Genomic DNA, 17,408 nt, shown 5'->3' on the forward strand with positions numbered 1-17,408 from the left:
AAAGTTGCACTACAAGTCCGTGGAGATGATGGGAAGAGGACAGCAGGAGCACAGGAAACAGAAGGAGACCGAGGAAAGGGTGCAGGGCAACGGTAGCACATAAATCACAGAGTACAGTAACTGTCGCTACACATGAACCGTCTGCATTTCTGATTTCCTCTGGGGGACTCACAGAGGAAGTGAGATAAAGAGGGAACAAGAAAGGGAGGGGAGTCGGTTGGTTAGGGCAACAAAGAGAGGTCAAAGGAAAATAGAAAAAAGAGAATTGTGAGCAAAATGCTACTCCAAATGTTGTGAAATGTATTCGGAACCCCAGATTACGCTGTGGGCACATGTATGAATATTATGCTTTTCATACCATGTCACTCTAAGTAAAATTACAATTTCGAAACCTGTAAATCAATAATATGTGACCTTTAAAGTTTGGGTTTTACTTTGGGAAGTTTAAACTTTGGTTTAGATTAGTACGTACAACCAGGTCATTGCGAGATTTTAATTATGATTTAAAATAAAATTCTCTCACAGTGGAAACATTCTTTGCCTAAGTCAAACATTTGAATACACATGTCTTCTATGTTCATGTGTGTGACTAACATTTCAAATATTCCTCTCGTTTATTTATCTATTTGCGCTGGGTGTCAGCACAAGGCGGCAACACGTTTAACCAATTACTGTTTGGATAAATCTGAGAGTGAAACTGAAACGAGACATTAGACAATAACTATACAAGTTTCAACGTGATTAAACTGACATTGTTATTTTGATCATGACTACATTCAGCACATACTGCACTTATAAATCAACGAGCATGGTTTATGTGACGGTTAAACTACACAGTATTGTATGTTTTCCTGAGCCTAAGGAATCAATAAGTGATCAGCTCTGTATTCGGCTCGGTTCGTCATCCAGATGAACTGAAAAAAGTACCTATCGTTCTTTTTGAAACGCTACGCCCCTCTTGCTCTCTCACTGTTAAGATAAGTATTTTTTCTCATGGAGGATGAGCTGTTTCTTGCGCCTTGTCATTCCAGCTTGTCGTGAACCACACTGGCTGACAACTCTGCAAACACACAAGACACGGATACGGATGTCTCACAGCCAAGTGGCAGATGACTCACTGTGTGTCACTACGTCCACTTAGAGTCTTAGAATAAGATAATAATACATCTGTGTGTTTCCACTTAGTGTGGGAGAGAGCTAAGCAGTCCTCTGGGTGACCCTGGAAAATGAGAGGTTTCCAGAGAGACGCAAAGGCCTCCAGACAAAACCAGTCTGAGGGAAGACAGACAGAGTTCAAGTGTAGAGGAAACTGAAAGCAATTTATGTGATAATGTTACTGAGATTACTTGCCAAAAAGCAAACTGTACAGATGTGAAAACCCTGAAAGTCCACTTCTTAATTAACTTGCTTTATTATTAGTCAGTGAGATGACATCACCTGTACCTTACTGGTAGGTACATAAAAAAATTTCAAATTCTAAAAACTGATATGAGATAAAATAATTTGAAAAGGTGGATTTTTCTTCAAAGACTTGTCAAGGGACGTACCACACAGAGAAGTTAAGTCCGTGAGAAACAGCTGGAAATAGAAAAGAAAGGCACAGGTGCTGCAGGTTATTGAGGTCACGTCTCTCCCTAATGGTCGATGGTTTCATTTAGTGTGTGTGATTGATGAGGTAATGAGAGACACAGAGCTTCCACAGGACATGACATGACAAGCCCCAACGCCATCCAGTCTGATTCTCTAGACCTCTTCAAGTGAAGTCTGAGGACCCAATCGGCTGGTTTTGAACTGACTCAACTCAGCAAAAAATAAATAAATAAATAAATGGCAAGAGAAAAATCGGGGAATGTACAAATGATCCGTAAATATGCAGCTTAAGCCAGCAGCTTGATACGATTCATTTAGTTTATACTGTAGCACGAAGACTAGAAACAGCTAACCTGGCGCTAATTAACAAGTCATATCTCGTTCTGTTCTCTTCCTACAAAAATCAAGTGTAAAATCAACATGTTGTGTTTTCTTTCTCTCAAAAGGGGTAACGTCCTCCACAACTTCCAGCCTTCATGCAAATTTTAAGACCCAATTGCTGAGTAAATGTGTCGGGTGTGTTGCCAGATTTTCCCCGGGAAAAAAACCGTCAAGTGAACCATTTGTACCAGTTGTACATCACCACACTTTGTCTTTCTGTGTGTTCATTCACGTCACTCTTGCCCATCATAGAGAATACTTAGGCCTACTGCAGTAAGCACAGTGGTTTCATTGGTTAACTTGTCTACCCTATTATCAAAACATCTTCTTTCTCCCTGACACAAGACTCAAGACGGACGAAGAACCAACAGATAGCGTATCTCTCCACCGTCACAGACCTAGAGATTATCACCAAACAAACTTCTGAGATAAAGACGTCTGTTAAGCTGGAAAAACCGGACACAAAATCCAAAATGTCACAGTCTGCTTCACAGTCTGTCTCATTCTAGCTAATCAGAATGAAACGTCTGTCCGTCCGTCCGCATTTTTTTACCAAAATGTCATTTACATCAATTGGTTGTTCTCATCCTTCTCTGGAAGTTATAGAGATTGTAAAGATTTCCAGGGCACAGACTTTTTCTGTGAGACAATGGTGCCTTGTTCGTCTCTGTACATGGACTCTCTGCCCCCATAATAGTGGATTGAGTGGATTGATCTCATGTGATTTAGACACAAATTGCAGCAACACGGGGAGAGATGGACACAGCAGCCGTTTAACAATGGGAAATTATAAAATCCATGCACTGCGGGCGTGTCGCCATGGAAACGTTGACGCTTTTCATCAGTATAGAATGTGTTGATGACGTGAGGGAGAAAGTTAAGACCAAAGAAAAAAAACACATCTGCTGACGTCCTGAGCACCAGCGAGGAGATGTGTCATCCCGATCACACTGAACACATTAGGCTTGAACAGACACACTCTGTCGCCAATACACCACACAAGTTACACACTCACAGAGAAACGCACAGGCAGCGAATGTACCGTGTTCATTAGTGCTACCAATGTGTGTACGTGAGTGAGAGATAGGCTATGCAGAGGACAATGGGGTTGTGTGTCAACATCTAATTCTGCCATTTGCAAGCCGTTCAGTAAAGTCACAGAAACACAACTCCGAGTCCTACCCCATTCACTCTTCCTCGGTGAAATCCCATTATGCACGGCCAATGAACTAAGCTTCCCTTTGGTAAACAAGCCCAAAGCATTTTGAACGAATCAGCGTTTGAAAAGCATTCGTAAATCTCCGTGAAAAGACGACTTCAGCCAAATGCTGTAGAGGAAAAAGTTGCAGAGATGGCCAGACGCCATCTGCTAAGTTGGCACCAATGCTCAGTTCCCAAGAGAAACCTCTTTCGCCAACATGAGGACAAGGTCTCCTGACCCCAGTAGGATGACATAACTTCAGTTGTTGAGGTTATTTATATCTAGGGACATCAAAGTATTACAGATACAAAGATTGCTCACGGCTCCATAGCTATCTCCATAGTGGTCCAAAAAGCCACACAGTGCACCTGGGCCTGTTTTTGTTTGTACAAATATGTACTTTTAACTTGAATGTGTTTTCGTGCATCTTACGATTGATGTAACTTCTACAAATTGTATTTTGGACTCTTCTCAAAATGTTCTAATACAGTTCAACTACAAATCCTAATGTTAATGTTCTTTCAAATATCTGAGATAGTTATGCCCAGGCTGCTGTGGGATGGGTATGGTCCTCAAAAACATCAGCTTTTGAAATTAAAATAAATGCTACAATAAATACCACCACCTACAGGAGATTCCAACTTCAAAGATTTAACTTTTGTAATAACAGGATTAAAGCATGGTCTCTTCAATGCTGAGTGTAGGGGCTAATTCATGTTGATAAAACTAACATATTTGTCTAATAACTGCTGGTTGTGGTTATAGCAAACCAACATTTATTAGAACTTAGTTTTTCGATCAACGTCATGATGGCAGCTCAGCAAATCAGATTTGTTCCTTCATCAACGTCAGAGGGGGACACTCTGAATGGGCACTTTGAGGCGACCAGTGAAAGCCCTTTTGATTGATGCCTAACTTCATTTCCGTGAGGTCTAATCTAAGGTTTGATAGCTCTTTCTCCTCCGTCGGCGGGCCACGGCAGGCTTGGCTAAGACTGTCATGGCCCATGGGTTTCTAATTACAGATTGGACACAGTGATGATGGTGAAATGAAGCCTCGAGATAAACCAAATCAAAGATGATTTTCGTTCCTGTTGTAAAAATTATAAACATCCAACCCAAATCCATGCCATGGCCTGAGTTTACATGTTGACCTCTTGAATGGAAAGGTCACACGTTGGTCTGTGTGTTTTGTGTGTGTCCTCTGTTTAATGGTATTTTCTGATGCTTTAATTCAATTGAGTTGGGCGATGCAGGAAGCCACTGCATTGAGCCCCATTACAGAGCAATTCAAACACTGAGCCCTTTCATACGGGAGACAGTGAGATCACGCTGATACACTGAAGCTACTGCAACATAACGTAATACTGGATCACAACCTGTGCTATGCTCCCCCACCTTACCAACCTAATATTATATAACTGAGCACTACCTGTTGGATACATTTAGATAGGCAGTTAGATTCTATGCCAATCAGGGCAGACTGGGCTTTTTGGAAGGCAGGGCTTAAAGAGACAGGCTCTAAAAACGGAGCATTATAGACAGAGGCTGAAAAGAGAAGATTCAGCAATGGCCCTGTGATAAATATAAAGGGTTTTTTGGACACTAAATCATGAAAACAGTTCCTAGTAGAAACCCAAATAACAATTTTGAACCTCTCCAGGTATTTCAAAAGGGAAGATTTGACTATTCACTATTACCAAATATAGAGGGACATATCATTGTGTTAAGCAGCAAAATGTTCTACTTTGTTTACCAGCTAGTCACTAACTGTGTCTGTTTGTGGTTTGGTGCTGTACATTGGGTTTAAAAGAAATATTTTATATCACTGAAAATGGAAATATGCTTATAAGAAGAAAGTTTAAGCAGTATATCAATTACAGTCAATCATGCCATCCAATGGCATTGAGAAAAAAAAGTCTCATGCTACATTTAGGAGCAGAGTATGCAGAGTAAACCACAATTGCACACTACCAAAAATGTCCTTAAATTATGAGGAAGACAACAAAGTGTCCTACTGCTACGGAGCATGAGAGGGCAGGATGGGGTCAAGGAGGCAACAAAGAACACGTATGGTGCAAACAAGCTAGAACATGATGTCACAGCTTGAAAAAACAACAACAACGATGACACTGCCATTAAGGTCATGAGAGCCTAATGGAGGAGAGGTGACCAATGACAGACCTTTAAACAGAGGGGCTTTTAACCTGAAAAAAGGGAGGGGCATACATTGTACAGACGATAATTAAAAAGTCGTAGACGGAGAAAAGAAAGGGAGACAGACTAGGAAAGTGAGAAGAAACAGAACTCATAAAATAAATTGCCTGGCTGCTTGTATGGGAAGCAGAGGAGAAGCAACCCCGACATGAAAGATCAGAGTCAGGCGTAGGAGGGGTAGCTATCAAACACAGTAAAAGTCATCTTCTCCTCCTCGTTTCCACTGTGTTTTGGCTAAGCTCTCTGCGGGGACTCAGCGGCACACAGTAAATGGGATCTTCAAAGGAGGACCAAGTAGAGAGCGTCTTAGCCCCGCTTACAGATATCACAAGGCTTATAGGAGAGCAGGATAATGGAATATGGAACATAACACCCCGCCGCAAGACAAGTCCTAATGAAAATGGAGGGGAGAAATCTGCCTGACACCCTTGTTCTCGAATTAGACACAGCCCTACATAAGCGTGTTCCTCTCTTCTTCTTCTTCTTCTTCTTCTTCTTCTCTATCCAAAATCCTTTCTAGTGTCACCTTCTCTCTGTTTAGCCTCCTTAATTCATGTCATCAGCTCTCACTTTACTCCACCTCTCAATCCTTCACTGTCTGTTTAAAGGTGCAGTCAGTGATTCTGGAAAACGCTGGTTGTCAGAAAACAATTTATGTCAAAACCAGTGAATATCTCCTCATGATCCGCTACCTCTGTACTGTGTGTGCACTGAAAAAAATCGAGTGTTGATTCACAGCCTAGGTACTGTTAATGGGCATTTTGCTAGCTGCGGTGGGCCCCTTTGTTTACATAAAAGCTTATAGAGCCTAGGCTCTGTATTTACACCAGAATTGTATTTTAGCACACACAGGTAGCGGATAGAAAAGAGATAATCACTGATTTTGACAAAAATTCTCCAGAATTGCTGACTCCACCTTTAAAGTAACATTTTGGCACCATGTTTGTCCATCAGTGTACATCTTAACACGTACACATGCACATCTCTTCCCTTTTGAAATGCCTGGAGATGAATAGGCAGCCGACAGCCCAAGGTCAAGATGATAACAGCGTACAAGGGAGGAAGCAGAGGGGAGTAGAGCGGAGGAATGAGATGAAAGGAAAAGGCGAGAGAAGGTGTGTGAGTTAAACTAAATATGCCCCAGGTCACAGTGACAGAGGATCATAATGGATGGATCATCTTGACTGCTCCTCTTAGCACACAGACACACACTGAGACAGGCTGTCCAGTGATGGGATCCAGCTGAGGCTCTCCCTGCAGAGTGGACCCTTGTGAGACGCCATTATGAAGCATCTGGAGTCCCATCAGCTGCAGGAGATTATAACAGAATGAAAGGATGACATGGCAAAGAGAGTCTGTCTGTGTGTGTGTGTGTGTGTGTGTGTGTGTGTGTGTGTGTGTGTGTGTGTGTGTGTGTGTGTGCGTGCGTGCGTGTGTGTGTGCGTGCCTGTTTCTGCCCACCTGTGGATGCAGTAAAGGGAGTTCATAGTGAGCTAATCTTATCCACTGCAGTTACTGTCTTAGATGAATGGGTGACTTTGGAGCTCAGCTGGCAGCATCTCAACACAACCAGTTTGTGTGAAGAAAACAAAGGTTTCCCAGTATAAATAAAGAGTTCTTCTTCATACAATAACTAGAGCTGAAGCAAATCAAGTTGTTGATCAACAGAATATTCATCTGCTCCTATATTAATAATCTATTAATTTCTGTCTATTCGGCTTCTCACTTGTAAACTGCATTACTATTTTATGTGATTTTTGGAATTTGGACAGTTGTTATAAAAATATTTTAAATTCTTTCTAAGTGCTTCTCTGGGTGTCCAAGATACACACTGCCCAATGATAGATCTCGGCATTTCTGACCTCGGCAAGTCACCTCCATGCATGTTATTCTCACGCCATTTGAGGACTAAAAGCTCAGAAATCTTTTTAACATTAAAAATCATCAGTCAAGTATCCATCACAAATGCATTCCAGGCTTAAACAGATTCACATTTCTGAAGTAAAATGAGCTTGTCAGCAAATTTGCAAAAAAAACACATGGTTAACCTTGACCAGAAACACAGAAAACTCCAAGCGTTCCATAAGGGACATCCAATGGTTTCCCAGTCTGCTAAGGGTTGTGTTCCCTTACATAAACAACCTCTCAGGTGTTGTGAAGGACACAGGACGGGGTGTCTGCTGTGGAACATGGCCAAAGCCACAGACATGACACATATTACAGGAGCACAGAGTGAGGATCTGGTCCCTCCTCCATGTTTCATTATCTCAAAGCACACAGACACTGATGTGCTGTGTGGCTGCTGCCTTTACTGTGGCTCCAATCCATTAGCTTTGGTTTACTGGCATATATACGTTTAGCATATAGTCGACAACCCTGAGCAGTATTCCACCAACAGAGCTGCACATAAACACGTGCATGGACAATGCTGTGTAAATCAAATCCATCTGTTTCCTTCTTCATCTTGCTTAAGCCATTTTCACTTTGTGTTATTGCGTGTAGCCAAAAAGTGGCAATAATTGCCCCGAAAAAACAGGAACTGAGCCTCATTACAGGAAACACTGTGTTCTGAAGTGTGTGCGTGTTTGTGTGCTGGGTGGGTGCCCATGCGTAAGGAAAAGTGTCTGGAATGTAGGAATGCATTCACACCCCGACTTTCTGAATAAACTGCCCATGAATGAGGCGGTGGATACAGGAGAACAGAAGATGACAATCGAAACACACACACACACACACACACACACACACACACACACACACACACACACACACACACACACACACACACACACACACACACACACACGGCCCCAAGTAGACACCGACCACCATGGAGAAAATACAATCAAGATGTGTTTGTGAATGCACAAACACTCACTATCTGAAACAAATGTAGTCTATCTCTACACACACACACACCAACACACACAATCGCCATCCTCCTTGTGTTTTGATCAGAGAAGTTCCTCAAGCGTCCAGTCTAGTTTTACTGACACACCTCCTTTCCACTAACACACAGGGTTCAGTAGGGCCAGCTGTCACCATGCCAACCAGTGGCATAAGGGAGCAATTTTAGCCATATTAATGAAAAATATAATGCGCTGAAACTTTAAATAGGGAGGCAATTATAATCCATTTCTCTCTCTCTCTCTCTCTGCTGAACCCACAAGGAAAAATGGAAGTCTGTCTAGAATGGATCAGTCTCGCTCTAACAGTTAATGTTTGTCATATGTCATGCCGTCTAATGGCACAAGCTTAATGCATTCCTTAATAATCTAACGCGTCAAGTCCAATTAACGACAGCTGTCTAACGAAAGAGGCATTAGGTGGACCAATCCATCGGCATTTCTTGACAATTTAAAAGTCTTCCCCATGCTATTTATGAAATATTTGTTTAAAAAAATCAGCTTGAAACATATTTCTCTAAAGCCCTGCCACACTGACATTTTGGATTTGATTCAATTGTGTTAGCCTTAAAGTACTGCTGCAGTCAGACTTAGGTCAAAGTGAAGTCAATGTTATGGAGAAGTCGCCGAAACAGCAGTGAAAATGAAAGAGGAAGAAGCACCGTTAACAGTATCTTTAAAATGCTTGGAGTCAAGCTCGACCTAGAAAAGAGAAAATAAGAGCACAGCCAAAAAAAAAAAAAATGAAACTTCAAAGTGCATACTATATGTTCAATCGTCCTTTATTAAAGCAGCAATAATGAATGTGGTCATTTGGAGGCTGTGGAACAAGCTGTAAAGCCAACGCTGACATATAAAGCTGAAACAAGGATGGTATGAGGGAGGAGAGTGAACCGAAATGGTTAAGTCCAAAATCCCCCAAAACAATGAGCTAAGAGATGCTACAAAGCTCTGCAAAGCTGAGGGGAACCGCAGAACCCAGTGATAATTCTCTGTCACAACACCTCTTCACATTACATATATAATTGGTTCCAGGATTAATATAAAAATATGGATTTTTTTTTGTCATGGCTTTTAGGGCTACATTTGGTGATCTTGTGTCCAGAAACTCAAGATTATTACAATTTGTCATTAATGACCCAAGAGGCAAAAGAGAGAGATATTATTGGTAGGATTATGTGAGGAAGACAGGAAGAATAAAAGGTGGATAGAGAGAAAGACGAAAGAGAAAACAGCAAGCAACACCTGAGAACGTGTCAACAGCTGTCTTCTGTGTGAAAGACAAATCTCATGGGCAGAGACACTGTGTCTGTGTGAGCCTACGTTAAACCTGTTTGTCTGGAGGTTTTTTTTTTCGTTGCTTCGGGGACTGTTAACAGAGACAGTGATCAGTGTGGGACATGCTGAGCTCTGCTTTTCTACTGCAAGTGTAGTGGCTTGGCAAAAATGACAACAACTCACACAATAATAAAATAATAGCCACAGGATCACACAAACACACACGCACACACACACACACACACACGCACACACACACAAAAACACACATATGCACACTGCCATTGAGGTGTCAGCAGGAGAAGCAAGTCATCGCAACAACAACAAAAAAACAGTTAAATAAAACACGCCTCTTGCCCACACAACCCTCTTCTTCTGCACACTTGTGCAATAATAAGCAGGGAAGCCTTGAAGCTGACTAAGGTAAAGTCAGCATGGGAATATAGTCACTCGGCATCTTAAAAGGGCTTACTGTGGGAACTAATTGACCACGCACACACCCACAGGCGTATACTACACAGACAACTACACAAGTCGCTTGCAATATCAACACCTCTCAAACTACACTCAAAATTCCCGATTGTACAAAATACCAATAAAATGATACTTTGAATACAAAATAAGCATTAATGATTTCTCCCACATTCTTTGTTTTTTGTACCTGCTTTCAGTTTGTGGTGACTTCCAAAGAGCCAGGAGGAGGAGCCCTTAGGTTTGTACCGGTTAGGGCTTTGGGAAGGGGACGCGCTGAAGTTTCTCTCTGCCTGGACCTTCCTCTTCCTCTTCTGGACGCTGTTCCCCATGTCGGGGGAAGTCCTGGTAGCCCCTAAAGGAGGTCGCTCATCATCTCCCTTATTAACACCTTCCCTCAGTGCCTGCTTCTCCAGCATGAAAACACACCCTGAGTCAAAGTCAATAACCTGTAATCCCCGTGGTCAAATAGTTCCTGCTGATTCAGTCCTGTAGCTGACCCACACACACACACACACACACGCACACACACACACACACACACACAAACACACACACACACACACACACACACACACACACACACACACACACACACACACACACACACACACACACACACACACACACACACACACACACACACGCACAAACACACACCACAGCAGAGTGTATGTGTGCTAAAGACCCACTGACATCATTCCAATGAAGCAAACCACACTCCAGCAAACACACACATACACACACAAATACAGATCCAGGAAGCAAAAACACAAACACTCAAGTCGGGTCCTATTCTCCGGGCTGGCACGCTTCTACTCCTTAGCATCCAGCTGCTTAAGCAACGGCAGCATCCAACACTGACAAGCTCACTACCAAGTGTGGGTGTGTGTGTGTGAGACTGTGTGTGTGGAAGTGCCCCTCCCACTCTCTGCCTCTGTGTGATCACTGAGCTCCCAAGCCGAGCACTCACACAGCCAAGGATTTTCAGCGTCAGAGAGAGGGGTGAACACACAAATAGACACACGCACACACACCCGCACACACACACACACACACACACACACACACACACACACACACACACACACACACACACACACACACACACACACACACACACACACACACACACACACACACACACACACACACACACACACACACACACACACACACACACACACACACACACACACACACACACACACACACACACACACACACACACACGTCTCTATCACACAGATCACAGATGGAATGATTCACCCTCGTGGTTAATGGGCACTATTCCGGTTTTGTACTTCCCCTAAATTTCCTCTTTTAGTAAGCGATGTTCAGTTGCCTTTAGTGCAAATCATTATAAAAGCACAGCTGACAGGTCCTGTCAGCACAATGTGGTGATGGAGAAAACACAGATTCCTCTCTCTCTCTGTCACACACACACACACACACACACACACACACACACACACACACACACACACACACACACATCATGGTTACAGAGCCGTATATCAGTGGTGTTTACGTGTAGGAATGGGTAAAAAAAAAAAAAGAGTAAATACTGAGATAAAGGCAAGAGTGGAAACTTAAAGCAGAAGAGGAACACTCGATTATTCAAGACATCCTCCTCACAGATGCAGCCAGCTCTTCTTCTGAACTTCATTACAACATACAAAAACACACACATATGGGCGCTCCGGTGGCGTAGTGGATAAAGCGCGTACCATATTGGCTCCGGCCTTCGTTGCAGTGGTCGCGGGTTCAAGTCCGACCCGTAGACCTTTACTGCAGGTCATGCCCCCCTCTCTCTGTCTCCCCATTTCAACTCTGTACTATCCAATAAAAGCTTGAAAATGCAAAAAAATTATCTTTAAAAAAACACACACACACCTATAAATACACATGGACACTGTGCAACATAGATAAGGTCGGACAGATCAAAGCTTGTTTTTTTTTGCGATTAGAACGTTCCAGCTATGCTTAGAGGAAATACAGAAGCTGAGTTAAGGTGCATGGATGACGTTAGGGAGTACCAGAGAATTGAGATATGTTCAGCAAACATGAGGAAAAGAAATGCACTCATGAGTCACGCAACATTACAAGCCTCAAACTTGACCGTAACATGTTCTTCATGTATCTTCCCCATTCTGTTTATATAGTGCCTGAACATCATGATGACTTGGCATTGGGGCATATGTCCCACAATGATGATGTCATGACCTTTGCCGCCCATCACTACAATAAATGCAGGCGGTGACACCACTCCCAGAGCTGGTGGGGCTCCATAGCAGTAATCCAAAATGAGGTCAGAGAGAGAGAGAGAGAGAGAGAGAGAGAGAGACCTTTGGAAGAAGAGAAAATGACACAAACACCTTGGTCACCATCAGCATTATCGCTGCTATCACATGAAACTGAGATCCCTTGTGGGGCCAAGATGGAGGAAGAGGAATGGAGTGTGATGATGAAGAGTGAGGAAGTGAAACCGCAGCACGCTCCTCATTCGCGGTGGCCCTTCCCACCCCCCATACCGCCCCTCTGAAGTGTAGATAGAGGGAGATGCTGGGAGTTAAAGCACCCTCAATAAAATGCAGATTTACTGACTGGGTGGGTGTGTGTGGTGGGGGGGTTGAAGGAAGGGGAGAGCAAATAATTTACAATCTCCTGTTTTTCCTAGGAGCGGAATCGATTGAGTGTCTGAAGAGCAAGTATCAGTATTAATATGGATGCTTACAGTGCATGTGCACGTACGGCTCTGCATCAGAGACGGAGAGATGAGAGATGGGAGCTGTGTATGATATCACTGCGTGGACTGTAACATGATCTGCATTTAAAAGCGTTCACAGAGAGAGATGCTGCCCTCCTAATGCAGCCCCACATGAACCACACCCAGTACAGTGGTGCTGGTATATAGAGTCCTCCAAGCTCTGAGCTGTGAGCAGTGCAATGTGTGTGTGTGTGTGTGTGTGTGTGTGTGTGTGCCGAATGCTCTGTAGCCTGCCTTCACCTACGAGCTGCAACACAATGTGCCCCAGATACATTTAAATAGGAGTGTGATCAAAGAATGTGTGAGAGACTTTGGGTTTTGACAGCTACAAGGGAACTCATAGGGGAGCTGTGTGTGTGTGTGTGTGTGTGTGTGTGTGTGTGTGTGTGTGTGTGTGTGTGTGTGTGTGTGTGTGTGTGTGCATACACATGCGTACATTAAAGGACATTTGTATAGAGGAATGCCTTTGTCAGAGAATATTCTTCAGGGACAGTGGTTGTCAGGGTGACCATCATCAGGGCCTCAAGACAAGCTCTGCCTTTCCAAATGTCTCAGTGTGTTTTTACCACTGGGTTTGTACCCGAGGTCTCAGACTGATATTTGTTCAAAAAAGAAGGACTTTCAAATGAAAACTTCCATTATAAGATTGACCCATATGTCGTTGATAGCATCTTGTCTCCTTTGAACAATTCTTTACAGTTTAATTCCCACATCCAATAAATCTGCCCACAGCAGCCCAGCGCTCCCATCTTGTGGCAAGGCACTGCTATCACCAACCCTTAAGGGAAGTGACATTGATCGCAAAGCACTCCAAACCATGTCCCGTCAATAACAAGGAGCTGCAGACCTGCCAGAGCAGCCGTATCAGACATGGTCCTCTGCCTCCTACTGTCAAGAAGAGCAGGTGCAGATGTGTCACGATATGTCCGCAGGCGCCATCTACAGGCGTGGAAAGTAATTAAGTGTTACACAACTGCATTTTCTTTCTTAGGATGCACTCACACTTGGCCTGGTTGATCCGTGCCGTGCTTAAGCCAATTGTCCCCTGTCCCTCCAGCCAGGCCCGGCCAGCAGTCACACTGCTCCAAAAGATCTGGGCTTAGGCACGATTGCTTCTTGCTTATATTTCAAGATGTCGTAATAACGTCACAATGCATTGTTTTGGGTTTTTTTGGGGGGTTTTGTTCGTTATTTCCATTTGTTTTTGAATATTTTCATCTACCAAAAAATGCAGTAAACATTCCACCTTCAACAGACCAACACAAACCCTTGGGCGCCATTAAAAAAATAAAGAATCCATTGATTGGAACAGGACTGCCTTTTATGCTCTGTTCAACTGTGCAGTGCGGAAGCCCACCTCTTTGGACCGGGTCAGGGCCAGGAAGCATGCTGTATTTAGGCACGGTCAAGTTGTGCTCACACTCATCAAAAGTACAAGACGTTAGCCGTCAATCATGCATGGGAATTGTACGATTGCCTAGCGTGATTGTGCCCTTAGTTGCAGCTTCCATTTCAGTGAAAGTGAGGTGTAAGCTTGCAAGATTTCTGTGAAGTGCAGCATATTTTCTGCTGAACACTTGGAACAGTTTACACTTTCCCTGTCTACCATGTTGGTCAAAAGAAAGTGGAAGGTAGGCCGGCCGTCCCACACAAATATAATTTGGGCTCAAATATATAAGTATAGCTGCTTCTTTTTTTTTTAAATGTGTGTCTGCTTTTACTCTCGGCATGGAGAGTCATGTGTAGAGCTTGACTGAAATGAATGAATGGCTCGTTAGGACAAACTGCAGCTTGCTAAATATAAATAAGAGACATATTTATATTGTGAGGCCCCAAGAGGCCAAGAGTCAGATGATAAATCATGGCCTAACTAGGAACAAACATGTCAAGACAAAGTGACACTGGTTCAAGACCGACTGAATTCCTACGCTGCTTTGTCATCCTCCGCTCTATCCTTCTGATTCAAAGTCAGAAAGAGGAAACAGACAGCTGGATCAGGTAAACATTGTTCAACAGGTGTATCTATTACAACATGTTACGTAACAGCAGCCACACACACACACACGCACACACACACGCACACAGACACAGACACACACAGACAGTCTTGAGGGTAAATCAGTTGTATATTCCCGTGTATACAGACTCCCACTGCCTCAGCCCCACGCTGATGTCGTCCAGCTGCTTGGGCATGCCACATCAAACACACTCCATGTCCAATAAAACAACCCATTATCTCCTATTCCATAAACAGTACCTCCGGAGCAAAGCTTTGGATGTTGATCACAAGTTATTTTAGTTACTCCCCTCATAAGTACTGTACATGTAAGCATATCTATGTCATTTGCGTGGGTTTTCACCAAGACAGTGTGCATGATTTTCTCCAAACAACAAATATAGTGAAAATATACTAAAGAGTAATATAACATATAATGTAATGCTCTATTGGCTTCAGTAAGGGTAACAAAACACCTTATCACAAAGGACAATAATGACAAACAAACACAGTACTGAACATTTTATGCGAGAGTGTGTGTGTGGGGGTTTCTGATTTAAGCGACTCGCGGGGACATACACCTCTAGACAGTTGATTGGGGACGACTTGTGCAACTGGGGACAAAATGATTTTTTGGTGTGTGTGTGTGTGTATGAGTGCCTGCGTGTGGATGGTTCATAGCATCATGAGAGTGAAATTAAATGGTAGTAGGCATAACACAGACATATGACGGTAGGGTGGGGTCGTGTTGCTTCCTCCATTCTTATTCAGCTTCTCTTCTATGTTATCTTCATCTGCTCCTCATTCTCCCACTATGCTGCAACACATCTCTGCATTCCACTCTACTGTATATTGGCACATTAAGGCTGAGCTGAAAGTTTAAGTCAGACTACACAGCCATACACTACAGCAATGCCTGGCAGTATTGCTCCTCACAATGCCGTTGCCTGGGAGACGTTTACCTCACCTGTGTGGCTTTAGGTCTGCGGTGATGGATGAGGCGTAGAGGCTTACCCAGGTACAATTACCTCGCTTGTCAAAGTGTGTGTGTGTGTGTGTGTGTGTGTATGTGCTGAACATAGTGTAGTTGCATTAAACTTTCACATCCCTCCCTCTCTACAGCATGCCTTTCTTTGCCCTCCACTCGCTGCCTTCCCCCTGTCAAACTGTATTACAGTGGCCCTGAGTTGTGGCCTGTAATAAAGCTAAGGGCCCGTATACAATGTTCTTCATGTAATGAGACGCTGGCTCTTCAAGTACTCTGCTAGCTCTGTAATCTCCATTATACTTTGTAAATCTACACACCCCGCCTGTGTGTTGTGATGTGGCCGCCACTAACACCCACCACACCCATGCAGATAGAGAAACTCAGCCAAAGAGTGTGATCCGTTTAAAAACAAGGTTAGCATTGGTGACACAATAGAAAAAGGATTCTCATGTAGCCGTGTAAAGACTTCACACATGAGGAGAAAACAATGACTACACACATGGACGCACGCGTTGAAATCCCAGGGATTGCGCAAAATGACCTCACCGCTCAAACAGCCAGCAGCTGAAGATGGGCTGCGCTGGACAAAGCAGGTAGTTGCGGGGGCTCTATGCGCCCTTGTGTGTGTGTGTGTGTGTGTGTGTGTGCGTGCGGGTTAAGAGGTGATGTAATGATGAGTGCTGGGGCTGACTTGGCGCCGCCCTAAGCTTAGCAATATGCTGCTGACACACAAACACAAAGATTCCCTCAGATACGGGGTAGCACTCGGTCACACACACACACACGCACTGCAGACATCCACACACAACTCTAAAGACACGGCGATTACACAATAATAAGCAGGGAAGACAAACGCACCCACAGCCTCGCTGAATAGAGGGTATTAAGCAATCTGAGAAGCATATCAAAAAAGTAATGTGTAGTTATAAAAGAGGAAGAACAATTTGAAAGGCAGAGATAGGTCTGTGTTTGTGTTTTGTGTGTGTGTGGTTGTGTGTGTGTGCTGAGAAGTCGCTCTAATTAAAAAAGCATTGAGAGAATGTTCCCTAAGAGTCCTCTCAAGGCTGAATGGGGCTTTGTGATTCGTTGTAATCTCTCCTCTCCATCACATAACTCAAGGCCCAATTCTGGAATCCAGGTTGCCACGCTCTCACACATGCACGCTTACAGACACAGACACACACACACACACAGACACACACACACACACACACACACACACACACACACACACACACACACACACACACACACACTCACAGACACACACACACACACACACACACACACGCACACACACACACACACAAGCACGCACGCAAAGACACACACAGACAAACCGCTCTGATGAACAGCTCCCAGGAATTCAGCACATCAAAGAGTATTTTTTTAATAGGAGCGAAATCTGTGTGAAATCTAGCCAGGAGTCAGTGTTGGTCTGCAGAGCTGTGGATCACAGATGAGCAGCACAGAACCAAATATGTAATGTAATGTAATGTAAACCAATGTATACCTATATCTCCCACATATGAACATTGTAGTAAGAATAACTCTTTGCGGGGATGTTGGATGGGGGCATTTCACTGGCAGGAATTCATTGTTAAATGCCTG

The 17,408-nt window shown here is 43.5% G+C and overlaps 1 protein-coding gene across 4 annotated transcripts in view; it reads right to left on the reverse strand.

Moving 5' to 3' along the window:
* Positions 1-17,408, reverse strand: part of nhsl3 (NHS like 3) — a 36,310-nt gene that overhangs the window by 14,800 nt on the left and 4,102 nt on the right. Inside the window, exon 1 of one of the 4 annotated variants that reach the window (XM_080046087.1) lies at positions 10,234-10,714. The exons of the other annotated variants lie outside the window; for them this stretch is intronic. Within the exon in view, the coding sequence (XP_079902213.1) occupies positions 10,234-10,462 (229 nt within the window). The 5' untranslated portion in view covers positions 10,463-10,714. Of the gene's footprint in view, positions 1-10,233; positions 10,715-17,408 lie in introns of those variants that run through there. 4 annotated transcript variants of the gene reach the window in all.

The sequence above is a fragment of the Ammodytes marinus genome (genome assembly GCF_949987685.1).
Source record: "Ammodytes marinus genome assembly, chromosome: 17".
NCBI classification, from domain to species: Eukaryota; Metazoa; Chordata; class Actinopteri; order Uranoscopiformes; family Ammodytidae; genus Ammodytes; species Ammodytes marinus.